Source organism: Aphelocoma coerulescens, chromosome 1A, assembly GCF_041296385.1.
Source record: "Aphelocoma coerulescens isolate FSJ_1873_10779 chromosome 1A, UR_Acoe_1.0, whole genome shotgun sequence".
NCBI lineage: Eukaryota > Metazoa > Chordata > Aves > Passeriformes > Corvidae > Aphelocoma > Aphelocoma coerulescens.
The window spans coordinates 7304209-7324798 of NC_091014.1; the positions used below are offsets into that span (position 1 = coordinate 7304209).

Below are 20590 nucleotides of genomic sequence, written 5' to 3' on the forward strand. Positions count from 1 at the left end.
TAATGAAAACACAGAAAATCAGTGTGAAAGGCCGAAGAAGGAATAATTTACACATTCATCAAGTCGAAATAAGTAATTTGAGGAGGTTTCAGAGAGAAGAGATCTTAGCACAGGAATACTGACAGGAAAACATGGGCATTAGGTGAAGTAGGTCTTCTTAGAAAGATAAAAGCGTAGGTCTAATAGTACAAATCAGGAGGGGCAAGGAACTCCAAAGAGTAAAGCCACAATACACTGAAACCTGTTCATGCTACAGGGACGATTATTTTTCTGTTGTCATTACTAACTGCAGTCCAGCAATGAGCTTGAACATCCTCAGAAATATTTTTCACAGAAGTATTTATAGTTGTCCCAAAGAAATACTGAACCAAACTACAAAATTCTGTCCACTGCCTGTGACAATAACTGGGATTGAATTTGCTGGTGTAACACAAGTGTTGACGTTATTTAGGTTAGCCAGATGGGGATGGCACCTACTGTGACCCCTCCCGGAGGCCACTCTGCCCAGACACGGGCAACTCTGCAGCTAAATGAGCTTCCCCAGAGCCTGTATCAGGAATAATGTGTCCAGCAGAACCAGGGATGTGATTCTTCCCACTGTGCTGGGCACTGGTGTGGCCACACCTTGAATCCTGTGTCCAGTTCTGGCCCCTCAGTTCAAGAAGGACATTGAGGTACTGGAGCGTGTTCAGAGATGGGCAACAGAGCTGGTGAAGGGGCTGGAGCCCAAGTCTGATGAGGAACAGCTGGGGGGACTCTGCCTGGAGAAAAGGAAGCTCAGGGGAGACCTTATCACTCTCTAAACTCCCTGACAGGAGGGTGCAGCCAGGTGGGGGTTGGACTCTGCTCCCAGACAACCAGCGACAGGACGAAAAGATAGGGGCTCCAGCTGTACCAGAGGAGGTTTAGGTTGGACATTGGGAGGAATTTCTTCACAGAAAGAGTGATTCCAACCTCATCAATCAATACCCCGCCATCGCCCGCCCCCTCAGCGGATACCCGCACCCTCCGCCCCGCCCGCCCACAGCCAAGATGGCGCCGGGCAGCGCCACTGCCGCCAGCACGAACGATGGCGCGTGCGCGCATGCGCGGAGGGGGCGGGGCCGGCCCGAATTCTGGCGGGTAGCTGGGAGCGCGCGCGGCGGTGAGCGGGGTGCGTGAGGGGAGCGGGACACACGGAGCGGGCTCGGGGGATGGAGCCTGGGCCGAGGGGTCGGGGAGCCCCGGGGGAGGGAGCCCCGGAGGTGGTCAGGGTTCCACTGGGTGGCGGAGGCGGAGAGAGGAACCTTGAGGGGAAAAAGCGCGGGGTCCGCGGTGGTCACTGGCCTTGCCTGCTCGTGCGAGTTCTGCAGTTTTGCTTAAAATGAATATTCTGGAGAAAGAGAGAACTATCAAAAGTGGAGTTTATGCGCGAAACAAAAGTCTCTGCAGCAGGAAGACGTGTAAGCACAGTTAGAGTTTGTGATTCATTCGGCCTCAGTGGATATCCCATCTTTCTTATCCAAGCTTCCCTGGGCCATTCATATCCGCCCGTGCGGATTGTTTTTCACGGGGCCATCTCCATGAAATGGAGAAGCTGTGAGAAGCGCAGAATGTACACTTTTGAGAGTAACAACTGTTAGACTTTAGTAACTAGTTAAATTGTAATTGTGGGGCAGGATTGGTGAGGTGGAAATGGTTATTTCCATGAGAACATGGTAGGCATTTCTTAAATTCTGTATCTGTAATGGGCTTTTTTCTAAACGTAGTGTCCTTATGCTGCAGTGAGTTTAGCATGGGTCACACTTTTGATGTAGAAAACATATGTGAAGGTTTTAAATTTAGTGGAGTCCTCATCTGCAGCTGTAAACAAAACCAAGCTGGTGGACTGCAAGTTATCAAATAAGGAACCTGAACCCAATTTGTATTTCTAGATGACTTATATGTACTTTAACAGTATCACTTTTGTTCTCTCCATAGCAGAGGATATTTTGCCTTGAGGGGCTCTTGCAGGAGCCATTCTGGTGAAACCATGGACGGTAAGGGAGAAAATTCGCTTACTTTTAGTAGGAAGCTTGTCTTCTTGTCAGCATGTTAGTTAATAAGCTCAAGTGTTCAGAAAACCTGGTAAGGCTTTTAGCAAAAGAATTTACATTCCACTGAGTTTATTTGCAGAGTCCTTTGAGGTTGCCTCTTGTCTTCCTTCTTGTCACTTTCCTGTGAGGCTGCTCTGTGCCTTCCCTGGTTTGGTGTTTTCCTCAGCAGCAAGGGCTAAATCACTTTCTTGGTTTGTTCAGAATTTCAGTTTTGCTATGTCTGCTCCATTCCTCTCTCTGTACTTGTCTTTTTCTCTATTATTTGTCCCTTTGTCCCTATTTCTTTGTTCTCCGTGTTTTTCCATGAGCAAACTGTATCTGAGAATATGCTTTGTTACCTGCCTTGCATCTCCCTCTTCCCTTTCCATTGGCAAAAGCCACATGGGTGTCTCTGTTGGCTACATCTTTAACAGGCTCCAGGCTTTTCTGTGTAACACCAGCTGCTGTTCAAGGAGCTGCCAGGAGGAAAAAGGAGGGAAAGCCAGTGCTGAGTAGCTGGCAAGTTTTCTGCTGACTTGCCAGCTTGTGTCACAACCTGAGAGCAATCACATTTCCATCTGACCTCCCATCAGAATCTGCTCTAGATGCCTTTAGCTAAAGCTGAAGTGTTTTTTTTTTTAAATGCCACTTGCTGCTCTGATTTCAGTTGTCATTAGCTTGGAATCAGGGTGTCTTGGATGGTTTATTCCTTGGGAGCTTTCCTCTAACTGGACAGAAATAACTCTGAGTTTAATTTTTGCTTTAGCTGATGATGACTTGGATTTGTTGGCTTCCCTCCTGGAAGAAAATGAAGCAACTGAGGAGAGGAATTCCCCTGAGGAGGAAGATGCTCCAGAGGATGAGGGCGGAGAACCAGATGAATATGATGAGCTCTTTGATGCAGAAGATGATGTGTCCTACACTGAGGAGGTTGATGCTGAGGACAGCACGATTGATGAGCAGAAGGAGAACCTGGCTACGCTGTTTGGAGATGTAGATGACCTGCTGGAAGAGGAGGAGGCAGAGAAAGCTGTCCCCACTTCAGCTCCCAGTCAGGCGAAGGAAAAAACCAATGAAGAATTGCAAGGTTTCTGTAACAGCATGTTTGATCTGTTTTATTGGATATAATCTGTCTCTAGAGAGCTAACAGGCAGGAGGTAGGGCCTGCTGATTCTTGATGATGTCTGGAGAGGAAATACTAAAGGCATTGTGAAAGTTTCTAAGTTCAGTTTTCAATGCTCAGTGGCCAAACTCACCAAACTTGTTTTACCAAAAGAAAGACAGAGAACTTAAGCAAGCCAGGGAGATTAGCATAGCTGTGCTGAGCAGGATGGGGAAGGTTGCCTGTGTACCTGTGCATTGTCTGATGAAGAGCGATGTTGGCTCAGTCTTTAGGGCATCAGATAGCATCCTGGCATCTTTCACCAGCACACCAGTCCCTTCCCCCTCTGGGCTTACTGACAGGAGGTTCTGCCATACCATTCAGTGTGGAAGCAGAGCTGGCCACAGCATTCCTGTGTCCAGGCCGTGTATTTGATTATATCAGAAGCACTTATTTATTCTAAGGAGTGCAATCATCAGCCATTTAAATTGTCTTATGGTGAGTAGGAAAGTTTTTTTCAACATGGGAAGGAACATACCACAATTAAGTAAAATATTTTTATGAGAGGAGCCAGCTCCAGGCTGTATGGAAAACTTTGCCTTCACTGTGTAGAATCAAGTAAATCTGCATTGCGACTCAAGTCTTAATTTTCTAAGTTTCCATGATGCAGTAAAACTGCCAGACTTCCAGGGATCTCATAAATCACTGTTTGCAATGGCTTCCTGCTGTCTTCATTATTATCCTTTTTCTTCTCCTTTCATTCCTAGCTGAGCTGAGAAAACTGCAAGAACAGATGAAGACATTACAGGAGCAGTTGCAGAAGACTGCTCTTGGGCAGCAATCCAGTTCAGGCCCTGAGAAGAAAACCCCTGGTAATGAGACTAATTAAATGGATTTATGATTTATTGGCTTACCAACATGAATTTATAGGCAGGACAAAATAATCCTGAAGTGGGCACTAAGTAGCAAAGAGGAATGGTGATCTGTGCATTCCCACGCAGGTTGTTTCTTACAGCTACAGATTAAATCAGTTTGGGTCTCTGTATCATGGATTAATTTTACACTGGGCATCTTTCATGACTAAGTGCTCCAGACTCTTCTGGAGTGTCCCTTCTTACTGGCAGATGTTGGTACACCCAGTATATGCATCTGTGTTTGTTGCTCTAGCATGTTGGATGTAGTAATGAAGCTTTATGGAAAAATTGCAAAGCAGAGGGATGTTTCTACTTTCCACAGCTGTGATGTTGCAGTGACATCTGAAGTTTTAAATTGTCATGGGGAAAGTCTTTGGGGCGTTTTCAGCTGTTGCATTCCAGCTGACAACTTGGCTGAAGGGTTTCCATGTGGGGCACTGACTTAGACTTGTTATTGAGGAAGTACATAGTTTGGAGCAGTACTTAGTCTGAGTCCAGATCCCGAGGTCTCACAGTTTTTTGTTTCCTTGGCCAGGTAAATCTCTCTGTCCACTCTTAAAGGAAAGGAAAGTTCAGAAGCTGCAAGAGTCACCAAGCTTCTCGGCCCAGCTGGGCAATCCTTTACTGCCAACCAAGCAAGGAATACAGAAATCAAAAGCATCCTCAGCAGGTACCATTTTCAGTCTGCCTTTCACTGAAACACACCAAGCTTCTGTCAAAAGCTTGTAGTTCCCAGCAGTGGTGTGGACACATCCAGGACAGTGTTATACTACTCAGTACACCAGGAGTGGTCTGATCACAGTGGCAGAGATCTTATTAATTATTGTATTCTTTGTAATGGGAACTATACCCTTTTTTTTCCTGCTAAAGAGAACAAGATTCCTCCTCCACGGCAAATCCTCAGTCTGGCGTTCCAGCCTCTCCAGTCTGCTGTAGGGAACACACCCAGTAAGATGACCAGAGAGAAGACTTCTCTTGTGCCTGCATGCTCCAGTGTAACCACTCAGCCAGTGTCTGTGGAAGCCTTCTCAGGACTGAGATTAAGGTCAGCAGCCCAACTCTGAACTCTGTCTGGGGACAACCCCTCCAGTAATGGCAGAGAAAACACAGTGTATATATGTGGTTTGACCATGTCAGATTAGTCACTTGTCATCAGGGGATGTAACACAAAGCCACAGTAATGGCTGGTTGATTAATTTGGTAATTAGGTAACATTGACTTTTGGCTTAGCACCATGTTTCTGTTTTCACTTCTGATCTTTTCTAACAAAAGCTCTAATTTTATTAGCACTGCCTTCTCTGGGATATCCTCAGTGGTGGAGCAGGGAAGCAGTAGCTATGTGCAAAGCCCAGCTGAGTTTCCAGCTGAGACAGTTTTTGCTCCACACAGAAGCCTCAGGAGCCACTCACCATCCCTATACTCAGTATGGCCACAAGAGGACTCTGAATCCTCACAGTGTCCTCACCAGAACCTGTACTGTATTCCCAGCTCAGTCAGCCATTCTTGGTTAGTCTGAAATGAGCAGAGTTAATGCAGGCTTGGGGTTGAGTTGCAGTGCAGCTCTTTGGACAAAAACCAGTGTCATCAGTAGCTTTCTCATATGGGGGGTTTTGTTTCAAGTGACCTCAGGGTGAAGTAAGGCACAGAGGTGTTTTGCAGCAAGATGCAGTGTCCCCACAAAAGTGCTGGTTGGTTTTGATTGTCCATTTGTCTATGGATGTTCTTTTTTACCTGCTTTCACTGGATCTAGAAAACCCCGGGTGTCTTCAGCCGAAATGGACCGGAAAATGGCTAACAGGAAGCTCATCCGACTGTCTCAGCTGAAGAACAAACTTGCTACTGAAAATCTGGAGGAAATAGACTGGGTAACATTTGGAGTCATAGTGAAGAAGGTCACTCCTCAGAGCGCAAATAATGTGAGTAACTTCATTGTATCCCTTGCTCAGTTCGAGTGAATTGCTAGTGGTCTTGCCTGAGAAACTTTCCTAGGTCTTCAACTTAATCAGCCAACTCCATGTAGTTAATGGAAAACTTCTTTATTAAAGATCTTGGCTTGTCTGGTTTCATCTAGTATTGTACGTGTCCTATAGAAAGTCATCGATGAAACAGATCTGGATGTGCTGTGGTTTTGTGTGTTCAGTGGGGTGAAAACTTCTATTCAACAAGCAAGTGTGCTGCCCAGCTTTAATGCCAGAAAGTTTGGTGGTAGCAGTACTGTTGTGCTGTTTTGGCCTTTAAGAACCCCAGGACCAGCAGCGTGGATGGCTGGAGATACTGTATCTAACCTCTACTGAGGTTACAAAGTGTGTTTTTCTAAATCAGTATTCCTTGGAGGGGGTGAAATCAGAATAGCTCCTCCAAAGAAACAACCAGAGAGGCTGCATCAGTGTCACTGCAGCAAAGCTGAAAGGGAATGTCTGTTCCAGGGCAGGACCTTCAGCATCTGGCGGCTGAACGACCTGCGGGACCTCAATGAGTGCGTCTCTCTTTTCCTGTTTGGTGAAGTCCACAAGGAGCACTGGAAGACCGACCAAGGCACAGTCATTGGCCTGCTCAATGCCAACCCTATGAAACCTAAAGAAGGCTCAGACGAGGTGAGAGGATTTTGCATTCATCTGTAGATAAAAACCTATAGCTGAACCTTTCCTTGTTTAGCTGAGATTTAGCTTTATAACACATCTTAAGGTTGAAATTGCAGCAGTCTGCCCAACAGTTTGAATTGCATTCAGGTAGATGCATGGTGTGTATTTGCTCCTGGCCTCCTGGAAGACTGAACTTCAAGAAGTCCTATTAAACATTTAAACCCAGAGTTTATTCCAGTGTTTAACCTGCTCCAGGTAGCACTTGGCTCCTCCACAAATACAGGCAGTGTATTTTCATTTCAGTTTATTCAGCTACTTCAGTGCAACCCCTATTTCAGGCTAGAGGTCTCTCAAAGCTGAAAAATGTGGAGAAGCTCATTTCTCCCTTCTAATTCAAGCATGAGATACAATTGCAAAATGTTTCTGGTTCAAAAATCACAACTGAGAAGCAGCAATATTTGATTTATTAAACAAATAATGTATTATGTAAATATATGTTGGTTGATACATAGTGGTTCACTTGTTTAATTATTTATAAATGCAGAACATGATGAATTACTTCTCTGTAATGCATCGAAACATTTAAGACACCTTCATTTTGCTAATAAATTAATATATTTTTAATTGCACTGGAATGGAACCTGTTTCCAGTTACTTCTTTCAAGGGGAGTTTCAGGCTAGTAGCTGATCGTGTAGTGTTCTGCATTTTAAATTCTCCAAATAGAAAAATTAAGGATCTCATTAATTGCCTTTTAAGCTATATAATTGCTTAAATTAGCATGAATAAGCAGTGGATAGTCCCATTGGTGAGCAGAAAGGCAAACCACATCTAATAGGAGGGCTGAATTTAACTGTCAAGAATGGCTCTTCTTAGCTAAAATGTTCACATTTATTACTACATTAAAACTGACTTCTGAAATTGTTCCTTGGCTATAGACATGGTTCCTGGTGTATTTGGTTGTGTGAAGCAGATGCTCTTCTTGCACAGGACTCAGTTTTGACTGCACCAAGACATCTGGAGAGGGACAGAGAGCCCTGTTACAGCTCTTCCTCCCATGCCTTGCTGGATGTGGAGGTCATGATGGCATCAGAGCCAAGCAGCTGTACAGGACCGTTTACAGCAGAATTAGATCTGCCTTAGGCATTTTTTGGTTTCCTGAGGCTCTGAGCATAAAACTCAAATGTCTTTCGTCTCTTTGTGAGAAATAAATTCACTTTTTTCTTTTTAATTGAGCCATTTCTCAATCTGAATAGGACATGTGGCTTTCTTAAGCTGGGCCTGCATTTTAAGACTATGCTGTTAGTACCAGAGGTACTGAATCAGATCAGACAAACCAGTGACATCTAGAAAGAGGCCCATCCAGGCCTTAAGGTGTGTTCTGATTTCTGTCTAGGTGTGTTTGTCTGTTGACCATCCCCAGAAGATCCTTCTCATGGGAGAAGCTCTGGATATGGGCACCTGCAAAGCCAGGAAGAAGAACGGTGATCCTTGTGCACAGATTGTGAATCTGGTTTGTATCTCAGTAGTCAGGGCGTTCCTAAACTGTTGGTGAAAATCTGGCTGCTGATTTTGTACTGATACTCTGACTTTTTTACTTGTTTCTGGGTCTTGACTTGCAACTAACTAAAGTAGGTGGAGAAAGTGAGAAATGAAACCCAGAGGAGCTGTTTCTGTGCTGTCACTGTGCAGCAGCAGGGGATTTCCCTAAATCCAAGGCTGGTGCTGCAGTGAAAGGAGCTGGCCTTGACCCATGATTGCCACACCCTTTCCCTCTCCTTTGCTCCAGTGCAAGCTTCCATGCACTGCACTAGAGAACTCATCCAGAGAAAAAGCAGGAGATTTTTTGGGGGGGAATGGCTGTTGTTTGGAATGGTTTTAACCCAATGAGCTCCCTGGTCTAGTGTGCCTGCAAGCTGTTAGAATATTTGTCCCTGAATGTGGGGCACTGGAGATGAGAGAAAAAGGTGTTGGGATCCTTCTTTTAGGACATTACTAACTTGTACTAGTTTAAAGGACTTGTGGATTACGCTACTTCATGGCTATGGTGATGCTGTCATACCTGAAAGGAACCCTGTCTCAGTCAGAAGGGTTGTAGTTAGTAGGGTATCACTTAGAAGGAGGAGAAAAAATGAAGGAATGAAGAACTGGGGAGGAGCTGAAAGTGTGTGAAGTGGGAGGAAGACAAATACAGAAGGTACTTGTAGCCAATCAAGGCTGTGATTGCAGACCCAGTCCAGGAGGAGGCTCTGCATACAGTACATAAAATTGAATACAGAATGTGGGCAAGAGGTCCTGGGTGGGATATGAAATGACTTCAAGGAATAGCCTTAAAATTCTTGGATGCACAAGGTTGTTTCCAGTATAGGCAATTTTAGCTTTTTTTTGATTGCTCAAGTGTGGGCATATTTTTGCTTAGTTGGCCAAATGCTGGAGTACCACAGTAGAGATGTTACTTCATTTTAGCTGTAGAAGGATGCATGTGGGTGAGAGGAATGAAGTAAATTGTAATTGCTGGTGTTCTGTAACAGGCTTCTCCCATTTCTTTCCAGAATGACTGTGAATATTGTCAGTATCACATACAATCCCAGTACAAGAAGCTCAGCTCGAAGCGGGCAGAGCTGCAGTCCACCTTTTCTGGTGGCCGCATTCCCAAAAAATTCGGTCGGAAAAATCCCACTTTGAAGGAGAGGCTGTGTCAGGACGGGTTTTACTATGGAGGAGTCTCTTCAGCAGCATATGCAGCCTCAGTGTAAGATAAACCATTTATTTCCCTTGCTTCTGAACAGAATTTCCCTTATGTGTGCAAGGGAGCCTGAAGCTGTATCTAAGGGAGTCTATTCAGTTAGAGAACCCTTTGCCTTGACTATATTCACCAAGTAGAAATAAATGCCCCACCTTTGGCATGATCCTACTGTCCACATGGGGTAAAAGAGCTGCTGTTTGATAGGAAAATTTTAAGTTGGCAGTAGGGTGTGGTAAGGGGTGTTTTTACCTCTACCTTATTACTGTGGTGTGAAGCCAGGGAGCTTTGTGTTTCAGTAGATTAATGAACTTTGAGATCATGAGATCCCAAGCATTCAAGTCTCCAAGACTGTAACTGTATTTTGTTATGGCTCACTGCATTTAATCCCAGAAACAGTGTATTCTGTATTTCCTCATGTCTTCCTTGGCTGAAATAATAGTGTCACTATGGGTTAATGAGGAAACAGGAGTAACCAAGATCAGTATGCATCTCATAGGTCCTTTATCCAAATCCCATGAAGACTGCTGTGGAAAGATGAGTCACAGCTGGATTCAGCTGTGCTTGGACACAGCTTTTATTCCTTTCCCACTGCCCTCTGATTGATACCTGATGTGACTCCACAGTAATGAAGCAATTCCAATCCTGGAACTACTTGGGAACAAAGTTATAATCTATGTTTAGTTTTCCTTTAATGCATAGGAAATACATATCTCAACAAAGCGAGAAATGGGAGATCCTAAACATTATGCTGGAATTTGGGCTTAGATTCACATCCTTCCCAAAAGCAGACAGATGGCCCTTTGGGGTGGCTGGAGTTTTGTTGTAGCACTGGGCTGGTATTAAGGCTTCCTCTCCTTGCTCCAAGCATGGGAATACTCTGATGTTTTGGATTTGTTTCCTCTTTCTAGTGCAGCAGCTGCTGTGCCGAAAAGGAAGATTCAAACCACTCTCTCCAACCTGGTCGTGAGAGGAGCAGATGCAATTGTCCGGGAAACCAGGCAGAAAATTGGTACCCAATTACCCAAGTAGTCTCTTCACTCTTTAGATGTTTCCAGCTCGATGTCTAGAGGTGTCCCAGGGCCTTCTACTCACTGAATGAGCCTGGCAGTCACTTTGCTGCAGAACTGGTCATTTGCAGGCAGCTTTCTCAGTTGGTCAAAACTCCTCTTCCCTCTTGAGATCACAGTTTCAAGGCAAATGTAACTAAGCAACTGTGTGGCTCCATGCATCTTTTTTTTCATCAGTGCCCCTAAATTAAGTCTCCTGTTCTGTCTTTGGACAGTGACAGAAGATCTTTGCCAGATTAATGGGAATTGGAGGTTTTAAGAACTTGGAACCAGAATACTTATTTTATTTGATTAAAATAAATTACTTCTGTCAACCTTGAAAGCTGCTAAGGAATACTAAGTATAAATCAGTCAGGTCTGCAATGCAGGGGACCTCCTGAGAACCCACCCTGTTTCTTGTGCTTTTCTTTTGTGTCCAAGCATGTTCCTTTTGTAGTCCTTGGGATGTCACCAGTCTTCTTTGCCTCTGTTTTATTTCTGTAAAGCACTTAATATTACAGCTTTCTGCTCCTTGGAGAGCAGGTGACAGATTATTCAAACTGTGTTCTAAATGCCACTTAAGTGTCTTATTTACATCTTCCAGTTCCATCAATTGCCTCCATTTCAGACAACATAGTGTATATCCATAGCAGCTTTTAGCTGCTCTTAATTCTCCAGGGATAGTGTGGAGGCTTCAGGACTGTCAAGCATCCTAAAAATGGGAATGGTGGGAGTAACACAGACAGCCAAGGCTGATGAGGAACTGAGTGATGAAGTTTCTGAAGGGGTAGAAGTGTCTGTGACAAAGGACAAGACCTTGGGCAACCAAATATAACATAAAGGTTGGTCTTGCTTTGAGAATGCTCAGGTGACCTGCAACGGTTTCTTCCAACTTAGAAAATTCTACATCTCTAAAGCCAGGCCTGCTTCTCTTCCTCACTCCAAACATTTCTGCCTCTTCCACTCAGGTGCAGCAAAGAGACCCATGCAGTGTTCTGAAGAATTCAGGGAACTGCTGGCACAGCCAACTTTTGGAGCACGAAACCTCTACAAACACTGGACCAAAACAGGTATTGTCCTTTTGCCTGAAGGAAGACCCACTCACTCTACCTCCTTCTGAGAAAAGTGGCTTTTTATTTTGGTTTGTTCTTTTTTCCCAGATGCTGAAAAGAAGCAAGGGGCCAATTTCCAGTCTATCTCTGCTTCAGCATTGCTCAAGCAACAGAAACAGAAGTTGCTGGAGGCCAGAAAAAAGAGATCTGAAGAGATTCAGAGGCGGTAAGACACACTGGCTTTCACAGGAAGGGTTCTGTTATTGTAACCCTAAGGATAACTGTGTTTTCACTTCTTACTTCCCAGCTTTGTGTGATGCCTCTCTGATTTTAGCTTTGACAACAATTGGTCAAAGTCACTCCTTCTGGTAACTTCTTCAAGTCACTCTTGATTTCAGCAACCCAGCGACTTCTTACCAGTCTTGTTTTCCTTTCCTGAATGCCCAAATTGCTGTATGTTTCTTGTAGCAATTAAAGGCCAAATAGTGAAAAATCATAGCCTGCATCCCCTCGTATTTGTTTCTTAAACCTTTCTATCTCTGACTTGTGTCCCTAATTGAATGAATTATTCTTGTCTTACAAGGTTTCTCCAGAGCACAGGCAAAGCCAGCACTCCTGCTCTCCCATCCTCCTCCAGACAGACTTCCCTCCATTCCCCAGTGCCTGGGGCAGAGTTTCCCAAAGCTGCGAAAATGTCAACTCCTCAAAGGCCCAAGCTAGGTACAGGCTTCTCAGAAGGAGAAGATATCCTCTTCTTTGACAAGTCTCCACCTCCAAGGCCAAAGCTAGACAGCTTGGCAGAAGCCAAAAAGGTACCAGCTCTTTGGATCTTTCAAGTATTAAAGAGAGGTTAAGGGAAATTTGGTTTGGTAGAAGAGGAGTATTTGGTCAGCTCAGTTCTGGTGTTTGTGAAGTTTCTGATTTGTGGAATCACACTGGCCTATATTCCAGCACACAGGAAACCTGTGGTTCCTTACAGTTGTTAGTGCCAAAGTCCATGCCTTTAGTCAATCTCTTGAGGTAAGGGATTTGTGCTGAAAACCCCTGGAAGGCTAAATTCTGCCTGTGTGTTCTTCGGCATTGTTAGTGCAGTGTATTGCAGGTGTTTTCTGTTTGATGGATAGGTAAGTAACTGGTTTAACTGTCTTGTGTCATGAGTCTGGATAATTTTGTTTTCTAGGCAAAACAGAATGCATCTTTTTTTGGCAAAAATATGTTCATTTGTTTGTCAAAGAAACTTTCCTCTTCCAGCTAGAATGAGGAAGTCTTAGCGTTCTGGGAGTATAAGAAGGAATAGTTGTAAGCAATTTTCTATTAATTGCAAATTATTATCAATTTATGTGGAAATCTCAAGTGATTTGATTTTTTTGAAAAACTTACTGATTTGTAAAACAGATAAAGCACAGCTGCAGAGATACCAGACCTGGTAACACCCATGGAGGAAATGATTTTATGATTTGGGAAGTCACAAGAGTTTGGGTGATGTGGTGAATTAGATGTATGGCAGAGCTGGGAATTTTGTTGGGCTTCTCTCCAGCCAGCTCCATACTCAGACCAGTGGATGTTCTCTCCTCCAGTTGACAGCCTTCCTCTGCTACTTCTGGAAGTAGGAGCATGGGAGCCAGACAGGTTACCAACACTTCCCCTGCTCTTTCCTGTTTTCTAGCTGGCTGCAATACAGCGACTACGAGCAAAAGGCCAGATTCTTCCTAAAACAGACCCAAACAGTGTCAAGAGGAAACGGACTGATGTTGAGGATGTCCTAGAAATTGTTGAAAGAGTTGAGAAAAATGTTGCTCAGCCACAAGGTGCAGAAGCAGACAATGGTATGTACTGTTAGCTTCTAGAATAGAAAAAATATGCTTCTGTCCTACTGAACAGAGCAGTAGTTGCTCGGTTAAGGACTTAATTGCTGTGTTAAAGAGAGGCCAAATCAGGTCTGTTTGGGACTTCAAGGGTTTGTTGGAAAGACTAAAAAAATCTCTAACCCTGTGGAGAAAGTGTGAGATGTAATCTCTGATAGCTCCCTGTGCTCATCTCTGTTCGCTTTCTTCTGGCACTTGAGCATCTGCAGTGCATGGCTGACTTCACCAAGGGAAACCAAGAACTAATCCCACCAGGGAAGGTATCTGAATTTTTTGTGGGAACTTGAGTTTGCCTGCTGGTGATTTACTGTGTGATCTTGGATGAATTGTTTAATTCCCTTTAAAGTTTCTTCATCAGTCAGTGACAGAACACTGCTGGCACTCCTGGGAGTAATGTGAAAATTCCTAGTACAGTGCTTTGAGAGAAGATGCAATGTTATTTTAAAAAAACACTTTTTCTGAAGCCATATTTGAACTTGTTTTCATGTTCCCTAACTATGAAAGGCTGCTGTTTGACCTGAACATCTGCCTGAGAGACCTGAGACTTCCAAAATCTCATGCAGTGATTAAGTTTAGACATCACAGCCTTGTTTTGTAGGACTGAGCCTTTTTGTCTCCCTAGAAATGGATGAACTGGAACCTGCCCAAAAGAAGCGGCGCCAGCAGCTGGCCTATCTGGAGTCAGAAGAGTTCCAGAAAATTCTGAAGGCCAAGTCCAAGCACACAGATGTCCTGAAAGAGGTATGGCCTTCATCCAGCTGTGACTGAGGGCTTCGAACTAGGGAGCTGACTGGACTCCTCATTATTTCAGCAAGAAGCAGGCACCCAAACATGTCATGGGCTCCAGATTGTCCCGAGGAGTACGGCTGGGTGTCTCTGGGCACACAGGGCACAATGCCTGCAAGTCAGCACTGTTGCCATAGCCATCATAAGGTCAAGTTGCCAGTTGCCATCAGGTTTTTCTGTTGTGTTTGGAAGAATCAGTGACGTTTCCTTGATTGGTGGACAATCAAAGAAATCCCCCTGCCTTAAAATCAAATGAGACACATGCCTATTTTGTCCCTCATTACTTGGCCACATAAAGCCAGCTTCCACCTTCATATGTGGCTCATGTCAGCTGTGAAATGCCAGCAGGTGCCCTGAAGAGCTGAGAGGTTGAATTTCTCACACTGAGGTCTCTGCACATTCCCAGGGTTACAGCACCTCCAGTGGCATAGGGCTCGTCTTGGACACTTATTGGCATGAAGTCATAGTTGTTTTAAGATCTTCTGGGGAGTAATATTTTGGCTAAGAACCTACTCCATTAATTACATTACATCTGCCTATCTGACTTCTCTCTGCACTGTCCTTGTGGGTTATGTGCTTATTTCAGAACTTCCTGCTGTTGTTAAACCTTCCCACTCAAACATCTCAGAGGTGGCTCGTTTCAGTGCTGGTAAACTGCAGCACGTGTACAATATGGATGGTTTGAAGCAAGAGAGATATGGTCTTTCTCTGCTCCCAGACTGGAGTCTGCTTCAAACAGGCCTGGTAATTTGCCCTAAGGCCATTTATGGAGTGGCTTCTCCCCTCTTTGTGTCCTCACAACCTCTTTTGTGTGCCCCACAGGCTGAGGCTGAACTGCAGGAGCAATACTTTCAGCCACTGGTGAAAAAGGAAGAACTGGAAGAGAAGATGAGGAACATTAAAGCAGTGAAATGCCGAGTTGTGACATGTAAAACGGTGAGTGAAGGGGAGCCAAGGTAACAGCAGGAGAGTGGAACATGGATTCTACAAAATGGTGCTGGACTATCCTGCAGACTCCCATCTGTCACTCTCTTGGCTGTGGTCCAGTGCAGGGATTGATGGAGACAGTTTTGTCCCTGATGCCTGTTGCTGAGAGCAGCCTGTGCAGAGTGACTGAGACATGGCAAGGCAGGATTTAGTGCTGTGCTGTACATCTCAACTCGATGCTTGTGCCAGTGGTTCCGTGGGTATTGCTCTCCTGAATTTCTCAGTTTTTTCCATGAAGTGCTTTGTACCAGGACTCTTAGTTCATCATATTTTGTGACAAAATAAGCAAAGTCCTTTTATATTAGCACTGGATGGGAATCCTCTATCTGCATTTCCAGGGGACTTTGCCATCAGGAAGATGAGTGGAGCTTTATGACTGTCCCAAATGCACTGAGAGGAAGGGAAGCATTACCTCCTACTTTCAAAGTTTCAGCCCCTGCTGAACTTTCCGTCTTGCTGCCTTCCCTACCTGTTTTGGGATTGCACAGGGGTACACTTGTACCTTGTGAAGTGGTGGGAGCAGGACCACAGGGTGGTGGCAAGGGGAGGATGGCACTAGAAGGAGCAGCAGCAAAGCCTGGGGCTGTGATCCAACCGCTGGGCTCCTCAGGGTGGGAGAGGACAGGGATGCTTTCCTCTGAACATTCAGCTGTTGCCAGCCCTCAGAACAGCTCTCATATGCTCTCTCTCTCCTCCCTGACAGTGTAATTACACCTATTTCAAGCCTCTGGAGACCTGTGTGCAAGATAACCACGACTACCTCTGGCATGATGCCATCAAGAGATTTTTCAAATGTCCTTGCGGAAGTAGAGCCATTTCCCTTGACAGGCTCCCAAAAAAGCCCTGCAGGTAAGAAATGAGCCTCATGAAACAGTGACTGGGACTTTAGTATTGTCCCTTCACAAGTTACTTGTTGTGAGTCCCATAACCATGCCCTAAAAGGGGAATGTTAGCCCTTGTGCCAAGGAGCATGGGCTGGGTGTGGGGCTGCTTTAGGATCCCCTCACACTGTGCAGCAAACACACCACAGTGGTCCTCACCTGCCATCTTCATCTTTCAGTAACTGTGGCCTCTTCAAGTGGGAGCGAGATGGGATGCTAAAGGTAAGTGTGAGCCAGCAGTTTCTGAGCACCTCAGCACCCCGGCTGCTTCCCGTGGTGCTTTTGTCCCCCTCTTTGGTTCTGTGCCCTTACAAGCTCCCAGCAAAGCCAAGCAGCTCTGTATTTTGTCAGGTACACACAGGTGCCTACAGGCTGTGTTATAATGGACTTCCACTTTTTTATTTAACCGTGGGGAAATGGCTTTTGAACCAAGCTGTAAAAATTTAGAATGTCAAGATCCCTAGAGGGTCTGTTCATATTTTATCAAGTAATTTATCCCTACCACAACTTCTGTCAGATAAGTGTTTGGGAGACACCTACCACACGTTTAACTTCTTTTCTCCATGGTTCATGTTTCCAGGAGAAAAAGGGTCCAAAGATTGGTGGAGAAACACTTTTACCAAGAGGAGAGGAACAACCAAAATTTCTCAATAGTCTTAAGTGACCTGGAGTTGATTTTTTTCACAACGTAAGGATGGATTTCTGTGTCTGAATCACACATTTATATTGGACTGCCAAGAAGATTGAAGTTTTAGGGATGAATCAGTAGAGGAATCAGTTTTTGATGAAAAGGACATCTGCCAGGTGTCCACCGGGCCACTGCATGGATATTGAACTTTGATTTTTTTTTTTCAATTTGACTGAAAAAGGCTCCATGTGAAATGCACACTCATGCCTGTTCTTTCCAGCTAACAACACAAGAGTGACCTCACCAGAGTTTTAAGTGACAAAACATCATGAATGGGAATGACTGTAGATTCCATAAGCACTTACGAAATTTACTGTGATGTGTTCATGCCAACCTGTCAGGTTCTTCAGCTCTTGGACAAAAAGGGGTGTGAGAGGGTTGTAGGCACAGAGCATTCTCCATTGGCTTCAAAATTACTCACTCTGAACCCTTAGGAACAGATGTCAAACAGATGTCCCGAGTTTTTCCTTGGTTTACCTGTTACAAAACCCTTCCATGGCTTCGGCACTGCAAGCCAGCAGTGTTTATGCTGCAAACTGAGCTCCTGTCTCCCAGCACCATCCACACTACAGTGCTCTTGTGGCTACAGACCTCCAGCTTCCACTTGGAAAAACATTTTAATGAACCTGGCACCATTTTGTGAGTGGTTCTAAAGAGCTGAGTGATTATATGTAGAAGCTTTTACCCTTTTTTTGGCATTTTAAAAAGGAACAGTAGCTGTCTCAGACCAAGCAGGATGAGATCTTCTTCTAAGAGGTGGCTTCTGAGAAATGCTGTCTCCATACAGGCATTTTTCTGAAAGCACATCTGTGTAGGGATGCCTGGGGCATTTAACTAGCTTTTCCTGGACCTGAGCCTTTTCCTGCCCCTAGCTCATGCCCAGTAGGATCGCAGGATTTTTTTAAAGTGCCTAAAACCCCTCTAACCTCAGTGATTCAATCAAAGTGCCACTAAACATCTCATGTGTCCCAGTGGTCTTGTCGATGCCTCTTGCAGAGGGGCTGGAAGAGAAAGAAAGAAATTACTTCATTTGAAGCAACTGGACAGATTCACCTCAGCATTCTGCAGCCCTCATCTCTTACTGGTGCTTTTATTGGTGCAACTTGGCCCGTAGCATTTGGTACCAATTGCTGAGTGGGGTGTCACTGCTAGGGGACAAAATCAGTAACTGTGACATTGCTTGGCAAGATCTCGTGGCATTCCTCCTTCAGAATAAAGAGAGTACAGAATAAAACACTCCCTGGGTCTGCATGCTATTTCTCTGAGGAAGAGATGAGTTGCTTCCTCAACATCTTTGTTTGCCCACAAAAGGACTGGTTTGTGGTCTGTAATTTCAGCTTTTACAGACTTTGCTCATTCAGACTTAACAGGAGTTTCTCACCTGGTGTCCACAAAACCACCATGAAATTCCACGTTGGTCTCAGTCTTCAGCCAGCATGTTGAAAGCTTCACACCTTTCCCAGTTCCTGTCTCTTGGGCCCAAGGAAAGGAGATTCTGCAGAAATAAAATTGTCAAAGGAGGGTTAATGCTTTATTTTCATCAATGTCCCCAGGCCCTGTATCTCTGTGGGACTGAGAGCAATGCTTGTATGCAAAAATAGGGTAAAGAAACCAAACCAGTCACTTTGCTTAAGCTCTAGCAGATGGATGTATTGGAAGTTATGTGCCTCACTGTTTTTTGAGATTCCTTTCTTGTGCCAGAGATTGCACTACTACCCTGATTCCTGAATACTTGTCTCTAACAAAAGGGAAGCTGGGATCAGGACGGTCACAGCAGGTGGTTTGCCCAGAGCTGTCTCCAAAATGGGTTTGGCCCAAACACCCTGCAGGCCCAGCAGTTACTGGAATTTTTGGGTGACTCTCAGCTGCAGCACCCTGATGTTTTCCTCAGACCCAGCACAGGCCTCTCAGGGTTCACTGTGGTTATTCAGCCACACAAACCACAACAGAATTTTTGAACCACAGAAATAATCCAGTGCAGCCACTGATGTTGGTTTTGTTACAATTTAATCTTTACTTCAAAAATAAAATCCATGTTCTCCATCAGCTGTACCAATGACTTCCCATGTAAGCTCATACTGAAACTGATTCACTGGTTGATTTTGCACAGAAAAAGGATATTAAAAATCTTAAACACATAATCACACATGGAATTTTATATTAATATGATTTTACCTAACTATATTATTAATAACCTTACATTAATAGAGTATCAGCCCAAAAGTGTATCAAGAGAGAGACTAGAAAAAATAAGTAATGCACAAATCATAATCTTTGATTACCTAAATTAGCTATAGCAATCTGATTTTGTAGGTCAGGTTTTCTTTGAAGTCCATCAGCTGTTCAGCCTTGCTGCACCTATTTTGTATTAGCATGAAATGCTTTTGTAATGCAGCATTTGGGGCAAGTTCCTTACACAGGGGGCAAAAAGTACATGAATCTGGCTCAGAAGCTGATGCTCAGGCACAGGTTTTCTATTCTGGTCTTTAGAAGTCACTTTAAAGATTGATTCTTTTTCCTTGCACTACCTTTGCCCATTTCTTCCAAACAGCCTGCATTTAAAAACCCCACAAAACAACAACAAACCCAGAAAACACCATCTTTGAATGCAGTGTTTTCTGCTTATTCCTGGTATGAGCCAATCTGTTTGGCCATAAAAACACCCATTAACTTATTCACTGTCTCTTCAAAGTCTCAAACAGAAAAGTACAGACACTAAATTAAATTAAAAACTACAAGCTCCAATGCACAAAACCCTGCTTGGTATGTGCCAAAAGGCTCATTGGATTGATGTGGTGAGCAGAGAAGGCACTCAGATGGGTGTTTTATAAACCATGTCCTCTTCTTGCAAATCCAGTTAGAGAAGAATTGAATAACAGCCTCTCCTACCTAAATACCTGCTGGCACAAGCTCATCCTACCTGGGTTGATTTGCACTGAAAAGATAGCAAAGAACGTGGATGAAATCAGTTTTGGCAGCCCAGAGGTGGGAATGGTGATGAGTAGAGCTGGAGGAGGAATTTGCAGAGCTCCTGGGCTGATTTCCAGGGATGTGAAGGGGCTATCTGTGGAGCAAGGGCGCTTCTCCAGTACAGGCAGGCAGCAAGAAGCCTTATCAGCAGAAAGGCCAAAATTACTTGTGAGTTACAAGATAAGGCAGTGATTTAAGATTAGCACAAGGTCTGCAGCAGAAGCTGTTTTATATTTTGCATGTCCAAATTCAATTACTTCTTTCTCCAGCTGCTCTTGGATCATGTTCTTACCATCACTGTAGTAGCACTCTAAGCTGGTGAGGTGACAGCTGTGTGAGGACATTGGGCATCACTCACTGCCACTTGGATTACAAATGACTGCTGGAAAAGGATCTCCCGCATCCCAGATCCGCTTATAGAGTCAAATCTACTCTGAAAAAACTGTAATGAAGTTAATTAAACTTCCTTTCCCCCCCCATTTCTCTTGCATGAAGTAAGATTTTGATCTACAGCACTAGAAGCCAAAGCCAGGATTCAAAATCCTTCCTTTGGCACCTCTCCAAGTGTCTTCACATCAAAGCGCTGAGTGTGCAAACGCTGTCAGCAAGGTCAGGAGTCAGACTAAATCTGACATTTCTGAGCTGTTCGTCTGGAAAATAGCACATAAATTCTAACCAAAAGATCTCTGTGTTTTTTGTCTTTTACCAACCTCCAGGAAGCCTTTGTTTTCAACACATGTGAAATGTCAAGGTGAAAAAAAAAGTGTCTGAAACACTGGGGCTTCATGCAACTGCAGATGGCCGAAGCTTGGGATACTGCTATAAAAAAAAAATAGTCCAAGGATGGCTAACATGGTTAACCTGAACTGCAGGAACATTAAGTTAGTTGGAAAGAAAGTTTTAGATGTAACATCAATTT

At 44.3% G+C, this 20590-nt stretch overlaps 1 protein-coding gene across 2 annotated transcripts; it reads left to right on the top strand.

The window, feature by feature from the left end:
- The first annotated feature begins 1115 nt into the window (after positions 1-1115).
- MCM10 (minichromosome maintenance 10 replication initiation factor) lies at positions 1116-20345 on the top strand. 2 transcript variants are annotated; one of them, XM_069034986.1, is made up of 20 exons: positions 1116-1153; positions 1960-2018; positions 2821-3141; positions 3924-4028; positions 4606-4740; positions 4941-5115; positions 5821-5986; positions 6497-6664; positions 8047-8163; positions 9203-9402; positions 10305-10405; positions 11411-11512; positions 11603-11720; positions 12078-12306; positions 13161-13320; positions 13982-14100; positions 14968-15081; positions 15836-15981; positions 16193-16235; positions 16594-20345. In XM_069034986.1, exons 2-20 carry the CDS (start codon positions 2012-2014, stop codon positions 16675-16677), a joined length of 2610 nt encoding a protein of 869 aa, XP_068891087.1. In that variant the 5' UTR covers positions 1116-1153; positions 1960-2011; the 3' UTR covers positions 16678-20345. The 2 variants fall into 2 exon arrangements, with proteins under 2 accessions (XP_068891087.1, XP_068891096.1); XM_069034995.1 differs by lacking the exon at positions 1116-1153 and adding an exon at positions 1397-1442.
- Positions 20346-20590: the final 245 nt, after the last annotated feature.

Coding starts and splice junctions, on each gene's coding strand:
- MCM10 (XM_069034986.1), top strand. Junction 6,665..8,046: donor CTAAAGAAGGCTCAGACGAG/GTGAGAGGATTT, acceptor ATTTCTGTCTAG/GTGTGTTTGTCTGTTGACCA. Junction 12,307..13,160: donor GCTTGGCAGAAGCCAAAAAG/GTACCAGCTCTT, acceptor CCTGTTTTCTAG/CTGGCTGCAATACAGCGACT.